The sequence below is a fragment of the Myotis nattereri genome (genome assembly GCF_964212035.1).
Source record: "Myotis nattereri genome assembly, chromosome: 5".
Classification (NCBI taxonomy): domain Eukaryota; kingdom Metazoa; phylum Chordata; class Mammalia; order Chiroptera; family Vespertilionidae; genus Myotis; species Myotis nattereri.
This window is the reverse complement of record NC_138080.1, coordinates 24,350,154-24,359,954: the sequence shown is the minus strand read 5'-3', so window position 1 is coordinate 24,359,954 and position 9,801 is coordinate 24,350,154. Positions and strand designations below refer to the sequence as shown.

At 42.9% G+C, this 9,801-nt stretch overlaps 1 protein-coding gene across 1 annotated transcript in view; it reads left to right on the top strand.

Moving 5' to 3' along the window:
* Positions 1-3,885: 3,885 nt before the first annotated feature.
* LOC308519489 (zinc finger protein 124-like) overlaps positions 3,886-9,801 on the top strand; it is a 27,629-nt gene continuing 21,713 nt past the window's right edge. The window contains exon 1 of the mRNA XM_081091486.1: positions 3,886-4,060. Coding sequence (XP_080947612.1) covers positions 3,962-4,060 — 99 coding nt within the window. The 5' untranslated portion in view covers positions 3,886-3,961. The remainder of the gene's footprint in view (positions 4,061-9,801) is intronic.

Here is a 9,801-nt window from a genome sequence, read left to right as displayed (position 1 = left end):
GCTGATTCCAATACTTCTTTCTTTCCTTCGGATCCTTTATCCACTGAATACTGCAGCCTTTTGTGCTACTTTCCCTGAGCACTTTGTAATTCCATTCCCTGTGTGAGAAATAACACTTTCAGTGTCTTGGACTTAAAAAATATAAATTGAGACCTGGCCGTTGTGGGTTGATTCCTGGTCAGGGCACATACCTAGGTTGTGGGTTTGATCCCTGGTTGGGGCCTGTGCAGGAGGCCACAGATCGATGTTTCTATCTTACATCGATGTTCCTCTCTCTCTCTCTCTCTCTCTCTCTCTCTCTCTCTCTCTCTCTTTCTTCTCTCGTCATTAAAAATAATTTTTTTAAAGAGGGAATAAAATTAGTTGAATCAAACAGGATTTTTGAAAAAAATGTAAATTGATTGAGAGATCATGTTGGTAAGGCAAGTAGATAATGGAACTAAAGAGAAGGCCAGTAAATAGTGGAACTGAATAGAATTTTTGGTACCTTCCAGGCTAGAAAACCTCAAGATGTGAGATGAATGTGTTTAAACTCTCAGGTCCATTTTTTCTTTTTACTTCGGTGTTTTTAATTCATATGAGGAAAACTATCAAAACTTTTGTAAATATTTGAAAAATTTACTATGTTTAAACAGCTAAACCCAAACCCAACTTGTGTCATAATATGCTACATATTTCTGAAAATACCTTTAAGTGAGATTAAGGGACAGGACAAACTAGGATGCAACTTGTCTTTTAGTTAGCAAGAGATTTAAATTTCTTCATTCGTATGGTTTACATTTTCGTAATCATTAGTATTTAAAATAATTGAATCTTAAAATGGTTTCATATGTTAAAAAGTTGTAATTAAAGAAATACTTGCCCTAACCGGTTTGGCTCAGTGGATAGAGCGTCAGCCTGCGGACAGAAGGGTCCCAGGTTCGATTCCGGTCAAGGGCATGTACCTTGGTTGCGGGCACATCAACAGTGAGGAGTGCGCAGGAGGCAGCTGATTAATGTTTCTCTCTCATTGATGTTTCTAACTCTCCATCACTCTCCCTTCCTCTCTGTAAAAATTAATAAAATATGTTAAAAAAAAAAGAAAAGAAATACTTATAGGTAGTAAAACATGGTATATATAATTTTCTGTGTTTACCTTAAATCTGTAAGATAAAAATGTCTAACTTAAGAAAACTCACTGCCCACATATCCTGGTTTCTCCAAAAATGTTACTCCAGCCACTCCCAAATACAGTTTTCATCATTTCTTGAGCATCTTGTTGGTGTTTTTTGTTTGTTTGTTTGTTTGTTTAGTTTAAAAACAATTATGCATTGCAAATGCATATTGTTCTTCTCCATGTTTGTCCTTATAATGAGAAGTCATATTCCACATTGTTTGGTATTTGCTGACAACTTAGGCCTCCTCTTCTCTCTTCCCTGTGTCCACACCAGGGCAGGCTGATAAGAAAAGTCGGGACTCCCTCCTCTGGCACTGGCTTCAGATTCCAACCACACAAACTCATCTGTGTGCAGAATTCTTGCCCTGGCTCCGCCCCTGACAAAGATTCTTTGCTTGAACAGCTTTAGTCAGGCTCCTGACCCTCCTCCCAGGCCTATCTTTGCATGTCTTTGTAAAACTCAGTTTTAGCAGGTACCCCGCTAAGTTGGGTCAACCAGAATCCTGCACCCTGCTATCTGACCACCCTCCATATCTGATCAGGTTCCTCCTCCTCCAGCATCAGGTGATGCCTGGTCCCCCTGGCCTGTCTGCTGTAAGACTCCTGTTTGTCAGTTTAGCAGGTACCCCTCACCCCTGATTTTTCTCTGAGGAATTTTCTATCCACTGACCCCCACCCTGCTCTCTGGCCATGAAGTCTCACTTGCCCGTGCTGTGCTCAGAGTTGACTTCAATCTTTGAAAGAGCCCTTTCTCACCCACTGCAAAACCTCACAGCAGCCACCTCTCTACCTATCACAATGGTTCTGAACAAATTCTGACTTACTATCTTTTTTTTTAATATAAATATTTTTTTTTTGATTTTTTACAGAGAGGAAGGGAGAAAGATAGAGAGTTAGAAACATCGATGAGAGAGAAACATCGATCAGCTGCCTCCTGCACACCCCCTACTGGGGATGTGCCTGCAACCAAGGTACATGCCCTTGACCGGACTCGAACCTGGGACCCTTCAGTCCGCAGGCCGACGCTCTATCCACTGAGCCAAACCGGTTACGGCCCAGGCCTCTTATTTATTTATTTTACTCTGAAGATATTTCAGAACTGCTTGAGAGGTCACCCTGCCCTCCCAAGAGACCTCAGTTATGGGACTGAGCCTTTCTCTGCCCTCTGTGTGTGTACGTGCTACCTTGACAGGTGGCCACCACAGTGAGCAGCATGTTCCCACGTGACCACCACTGTGCGTTCGTCTCTTGCTCTGACTTGCTCGCCTGCTCTGCTGCCTGCACTGTGTGTGGCTGCTGGGCGCCGGGGAGCTGGTGCTGTGAGCTGTGCTGTCTGTGTGCATTGCTGAGCCTGCCACGCCTCCATTCTATGTGCTGCTGACCAGTGGGCAGTTTTTGAGAATTTTAGGCATTTGGGAGCAGGAGTGTGGGGTTGGGCCCCGCCTTAAAGTGGTCCTGGGTTTTTGCCTTTGCTGGGATTTATCTGTGTGTTAGAGGGAAGCTGTGACAGAGGCTGGGTTGGCCCCAACATGACCTGGTGGTGGGGGTGGGTAAGGGAGACTACACCCTGTGGCCCCATCTAGTTGTCACTTTTGAAAGAGCAGTTATTTAAAAAGAGAAAGAAGAGAGGGGGACATACAGCCAGTAGGTGGCCAGCTGAGTCCACCCCCTAATACCAGAGGGCTCCCCAGGGCCCTTAAGTACTCTTGAGAGTTCTTCTTTTATCCATGAGTTTGTTAACATTAGAACATCCAAAGCTATGGGAAAATTAATGTGCTTATTAGGTTTACTTTGAGGCAAACCAAGGACATGTCTGGAACATGATTTCAGGGTCTGAGAAAATGCTCTGGACAAGGGCAGTTTTGCAGTTCTTTTTATGCGCTGGGAAATAAAAGAGGGGAAGTAAGAAAGATTACATGACATCCATTGGTGGTAGATTAAGAAAGCGAGGGGAAGCAAGGTGGGAAAATTTTATGATTGAATAAAAAGTACATTAATTTGGAATGATATCTTGGCAATAAAATCTAGTGTTTCCTTGAGAGGATTTGGAGAAAAGGATTAATTTGGCATTTCAAAGGTGTTTTAACCTTGATGCACAAGAACTGTGGGCAGGGCTTAAGGCAAAAATAAAACTTTAGCTAAAGAAGTTATAGGCCTAACAGTCTGATGACTGCAGGGAATGGGAGTGGGGACAGTGGTGGTGGAGATGGAATAGGGTGTAAGGGGGATGAATGGTGATGGAAAAATAAATATTAAAATTTTTTAAAAAAAGTTATAGGCCTGCCCTAGCCGGCCTGGCTCAGTGGATAGAACGTCAGCCTGTGGACTGAAGGGTCCCAGGTTCGATTCCGGCCAAGGGCACATGCCCGGGTTGCGGTTTGATCCCCAGTGAGGGGTGTGCAGGAGGCAGCCGATCAATGATTCTCTCTCGTCATTGATGTTTCTATCTCTCTCTCCTCTCTTCCTCTCTGAAATCAATAAATATATTTTTTAAAAAAAGTTATAGCTCTGGGGAGTGACTGCCCTCCATGATCTGATGGTCCTGGGAGGTGCTTTCCGTTCCTGAGCCGGCCAGATTTACTCCATAAGCCCGTATTCATGCCCAGCCATGTAGGAGTGTGTTGTTTAAAGTTGAAGTAGTGAGGGTTTCCCTGACTACTGGGTCCTCCCTGCCAGCTGTCAATTAGGCAGAGTTGTGCATGAATTTCTGTCCAATCAGGGGCACCGCTGGGACAGGTGGGTGGGGCCACACATCTTAGGCTGGATGTCAGAACTGGCTGGTGACAGCGTGTCCCCTCCCTTATAATGATCCCTGGTGGCTGTGGCAACCTCTGTGCCACTGTGATCTACAAAGACCAGGGGACGCTAGGAGGGACTCAGGGAGACCCAGGAAACCCAGAAATGGTGAGTGTGCAGGGCCAGCGTCAGAGATGGGCACGAGAGGCCGGTGGGGCCGTACGGAGCGGCCTGTGCTGGACCAGCCTTCCCACGGTCAAATCCGGAGCCTGCAGACCCGCGTTCCCCGGGGGCGCTGCTGAGACCTCGGTCCCCTTCAGCGACCTGGCAGCCGACCCCCCTCGCCCGCCCCGCTGTCTTGCCCAGTCCCTGTGCTCAGCGACGCTGGCCCCGGGCCCACAGCCTCTCTGGGCAGCTCTGCGCCTGCAGACCCCGCATCTCCCAGAAAGTGCTCGCCCGCAGGGAGGGTCCTCACCGGGCAGTCCTGGCTCGGCCTCTGGGTTTGTTTGTGAAAGCAGCTGTGGAATGCGGTGTCCCCAGTGTCTCCTTCCAGCCCTGGGGTGCCCCTTTTCTCGCGAGGTTTTCAAATATTTTGGAAGCAGGGTCTCAACACCATGACCCTGCCACCCCAGTAGCTTGGGACGGGCAAGAAGTACATAAACGCCCAGTTTCCTTTATGCGTTCCCGAAGGCAAATACCCGTCTTTGAATCACAGCAACATTTTCAATGATGGGTCCTCTGGGGTGCATTCCAGGTTCCCATATTTTACCTGTTTATATATTTCTTAACACATTAATGGAATGTTGTATTTTTTTTTAAATTTATATTTGTCTGTGAATATTTTACAGGGAAAAAAAAATCCTAGAATAACTGCCTGAAATATGTTGTATGAAATCCTTTCGCCTCTTTTCCCAGGATCTTTCCTGGGCACAGACATCCTATGGGAAGGCCTGTGGGTGGAGGTTCTTTTTTGGGGGGGAAATTTTTCTGAGTGTTCTCTTTTGTCAGCACTGCCCCTCCCTGAATCTGTCACCTTGAAAACCTTTATTGACTGGTTTGTCTCATTTTTTCTCAGTAGGAATTAAAATGTTTTTCATCAGTAGAGCTTGAAAGACAGTATAAAGTAGTTCCAAACAGGCACAAAAGATAAACTCTGAAAAAATTAAATATTTTAGTATTACATTTTTATAGTGATAGGCCTAATAGAGTTCTCTCATCCTTTTAGAATGTGCAGTAAGTTTCTGAAGTTTGTTTTGCTTTTAAGTTGTGGACAAAAAAAAAAAAAAAAAAAAAAGAGGTGGGGGGAGAGTTTCTGTGAAAAGCAACCTCATGGGTGATCTGGTCACATACTTAATTGGGCAGGTCATGGTGGATAGTCAGACCTCAGGCCTATAACTCCATTAGTGAGAGGTTTTAAGCCAGCCCTACCCATATTCTTGTGCATCTAGATTAACACGCCTTTAAAATGCCATAATTAGCCCGACTGGTGGGGCTCAGTGGTTGAACCCTGACATATGAACCAGGAGGTCACGGTTCATTCCCAGTCAGAGCATATGCCTGGGTTTCGGGTTTGATCCCCAGTAGGGCCATGCAGAAGACAACCAATCATTCTCTCTCACCATTGATGTTTCTCTCTTCCTTCCTCTCTGAAATTAATGAAAAATATTTTTAAAATAAAAAATAATAAAATGCACTAATTAGTATTCTTCAAGAGAGCACATTATCTTGTTAATTACCTGTAATCCAATCCCTCTTTGCTTTTCCCTACCCTTAAGTGATCTTCCTTATAGCCCCTCCTTAATTTCAAATGTATACAAGAAACTGCAAGACTTATTCTTTGGATGATTTTAGATCTTGATTCCTGGCAATTGTCATCAGTCTTGGCCCAAATAAACTCATAAAAATTATCTGCAAGTTTTGGACATCTCTTATGTCGACAGGGTGTTTTCAAATACAATTCCAGCCTGGCAGGTGTGGCTCGGTGGTTGAGCATTGACCTATGAAGCAGGATATCAAGGTTCGATTCCTGGTTAGGACACCTGCTCAGGTTTTGGCTCCGTCTCCAGTGGGGGAGTACAGGAGGCAGCCAATCAATGATTCTCTCCCATCATTGATGTTTCTATCTTTCTTACCTTCTCCCTTCCTCTCTGAAATCAATTAAAAATATATTTAAAACCAAACAAATACAATTCTGGGGTGTCCTTTTGCAGAGCAGACGTGTTCAAGTAGATTCATGAGACAAGCTCCAGCGTCCTGGAAATGGGCTCTAAGTGTCGGGGGTGGGAGCAGTGATGAAGCCCTTTCTGAGGTTGTAATTATTGCTCCTGAGGCCTAGATATTTTGCATTCAGAGTGTAATATGTGCACACTGAGAGGTCTGTGAAGATCAGGGCTTCTGTCTCACGGACAAAGCGTTTATAAATTGGGAGGTTCCTTTGAGTCAGAACTTAAAGGGAATCAGGCTGAGGGTTTTCTCACTGTGAGAATGGAATCCTGGGGACGGAGCGCTTCCATGCTTACAGGAGAGGGAAGGGTGCCCACTCCTGAGGCTGCTCAGGTGTCACTTATGGTCCTTGCCCAGGGGCTGACCCACCGCAGGGGTTTAATCTCAGCAGGGGGAGTGTCTAGACCAGTGGTTCTCAACCTGTGGGTCGCGACCCCATTTGGGGGTCGAACCACCCTTTCACAGGGGTCGCCTAAGACCATCGGAAAACACGTATATAATTACATATTGTTTTTGTGATTAATCACTATGCTTTAATAATGTTCAATTTGTAACAATGAAATTGGGGGTCACCACAACATGAGGAACTGTATTAAAGGGTCGCAGCATTAGGAGGGTTGAGAACCACTGGTAGACCCTTAGTGGAAACATTCAACTTTCTGAGTGTGGGTTTCCTTTTGAACTGTAGGGAAGCAGGCTGCTTATCTTGATTTCAATATTTGTATTTCTTTTTGTTGAATTACTTTCTCCGGTGAATATTGCAGCACTGTGATCTGGTTTCCTCTAGCATCTGGGCTTTTAATCTGTAAGTTGATTTAGAGATACAATGTTATAATTGTGGAATCAAAGAGAATTTTGGTTCCATTTAGCAAGAGAACTCGAAGATATGAGGTTTTTTAAGTTCTCAGGTGTTTTTCCTATTTTGGGGGGCAGTGTTTGTATGTCCATGTCTCTAGAGAGCTTGGACATTGAAAAGGTTTGCCATTTCTAATGCAACTGATTACCTATTTTAATGGATGTGAGAAAAAAGCAATTAAGTTTATAGCTTCATTGACATGAGGGAAACACCTCAAAACTTGTAAGAATTTATGAAAATCATGGTATTTTTTTAGGTCTCAATTGCAAACTTCCTAATGCATTATCATATGTTACTCATCCCCAAAAATATCCCCAGTGTGAAATACAGTGAGGGGACAAACTGTTATGCATCTTGTTCCTTTTGTGAGAGAGAAATTGGGAAAGTTTTGATGAGCTCCTGTTTATATTCATTACTGTTTAAGGGATGAAATCTTCGCGTGGTATTCTATGTAGAAAAGGTAAAGTTAAATTAATTCTAAAAAGCAAAAGTTAATTAAAATACTGATTAAGCATAGAAGATATGGTATGTATAAATATTTTTCCTTAAAAATTTTTTAAAATTGATTTTAGTGAGGAAGAGAGGGAGCGGGAAATAGAAACATCCATGATGAGAGGGAATCATTGATCTGCTGCCTCCTGCACGTCCCACACTGGGGATGGAGCCAGCAACCCTGGCATGTGCCCTGACTGGGAATCGAACCGTGATCTCCTGGTTCATAGGTTGACACTCAACCGCTGAGCTAGTTGGCTGGGCTATATTTTTCCTTTTTCCCTTTTATTTTAAATAGTATATAGGAAGGTTAATTCAGTTTCTAAGCTAGGAAACGAACTTAAGGAGACTCCCTGCCTATATATCCTGCTCTACTCCATCCACCCTCAAATAATCAATTTTAATCACTTTTTGATTATCTTGTTAGTGTTTATATAAAAACAAGCCATTGAGAATTCCCATTCTCCTTACTGATATTTGTTCTTGGAATGAGAGTAGATTCACACTTTTGATATTTGTTTACTGAAAACTTAAGCCTCACCCCTCCCCCTTCCCCTGTCCTTACCTGTCAGGCTGATAAGAGCCAGGAGGCTCCTGCTCTGGGCCTGCTGCTTGCTGGGGAGCCCCTCCCCCGAGCTGTGCTGCCCTGTGTTGCATTGTTGACCTCACAGAGCCTGGGTTCTGTGCTCAGAGGACTCTGGGTTGGCAGTTTCATCATTCCCTGTTGTTTGGGAGCAGGAGTTTGGGAATGGAGCCCATGTATATTTTGTAAGTTGTGATTTATTTCATGTTAAATTGTAGTTGACATACAATATCATATTATTTTCAGATGCATAACATGGTAATTTAAAACATATACTTTAGGATGTAATCAGCAAATAAGTCAGTAACCATCTGTCACCTTTCAAAGTTATTACAATATTATTTTTATTTATTTATTTATTTTTTTATTGCTTAAAGTATTACAAAGGGTATTACATATGTGTCCATTTTATCACCCCGCCCTAGACAGTCCCCTAGCCTCCCCTATCCCCCAGTGTCTTATGTCCATTGGTTATGCTTATATGCATGCATACAAGTCCTTTAGTTGATCTCTTACCCCCCTACCTCCTGCCCCCCAACCCTCCCCTGCCTTCCTGATGCAGTTTGACAATCTGTTTGAGGCTGCTCTGCCTCTGTATCTATTATTGTTCAAAAGTTTATAATGGTCTCTATTATCCATGAATGAGTGAGATCATGTGGTATTTTTCCTTCATTGACTGGCTTATTTCACTTAGCATAATGCTCTCCAGTTCCATCCATGACGTTGCAAATGGTAAGAGTTCCTTCCTTTTTACAGCAGCATAGTATTCCATCGTGTAGATGTACCACAGTTTTCTAATCCATTCATCTACTGATGGGCACTTAGGCTGTTTCCAGATCTTAGCTATGGTGAATTGTGCTGCTATGAACATATGGGTGCATATATCCTTTCTGGTTGGTGTTTCTGGTTTCTTGGGATATATTCCTAGAAGTGGGATCACAGGGTCAAATGGGAGTTCCATTTTCAGTTTTTTAAGGAAACTCCATACTGTCTTCCATAGTGGCTGCACCAGTCTGCATTCCCACCAGCAGTGCACAAGTGATCCTTTTTCTCCACATCCTCTCCAGCACTTGTCGTTTGTTGATTTGTTGATGATAGCCAGTCTGACAGGTGTGAGATGGTACCTCATTGTTGTTTTGATTTGCATCTCTCGGATGATTAGTGACTTTGAGCATGTTTTCATATGTCTCTTGGCTTTCTGAATGTCCTCTTTTGAAAGGTGTCTATTTAGGTCCTTTGCCCACTTTTTGATTGGATTGTTTATCTTCCTTTTGTTGAGTTGTATGAGTTCCCTATAAATTTTGGAGATTAGGCCCTTATCAGATATGACATTGGCAAATATGTTTTCCCACACAGTGGGTTTTCTTGTTGTTTTGTTGATGGTTTCTTTTGCTGTGCAGAAGCTTTTTATTTTGATGAAGTCCCATTTGTTTATTTTCTCTTTAGTTTCAAGTGCCCTAGGAGCTGTGTCAGTGAAGAAATTGCTTCGGCATATGTCTGAGATTTTGTTGCCTTTGGATTCTTCTAGAATTTTTATGGTTTCCTGTCGTACATTTAAGTCCTTTATCCATTTTGAGTTTATTTTTGTGTATGGTGTAAGTTGGTGGTCTAGTTTCATTTTCTTGCATATATCTGTCCAATTTTCCCAACACCATTTTCAAAGTTATTACAATATTATTGACTATTTTTTTTATGCTGTACATTAAATTCCTGTGACTTATTTATTATATAACTGGAAGTCTGTACCTCTTCTTT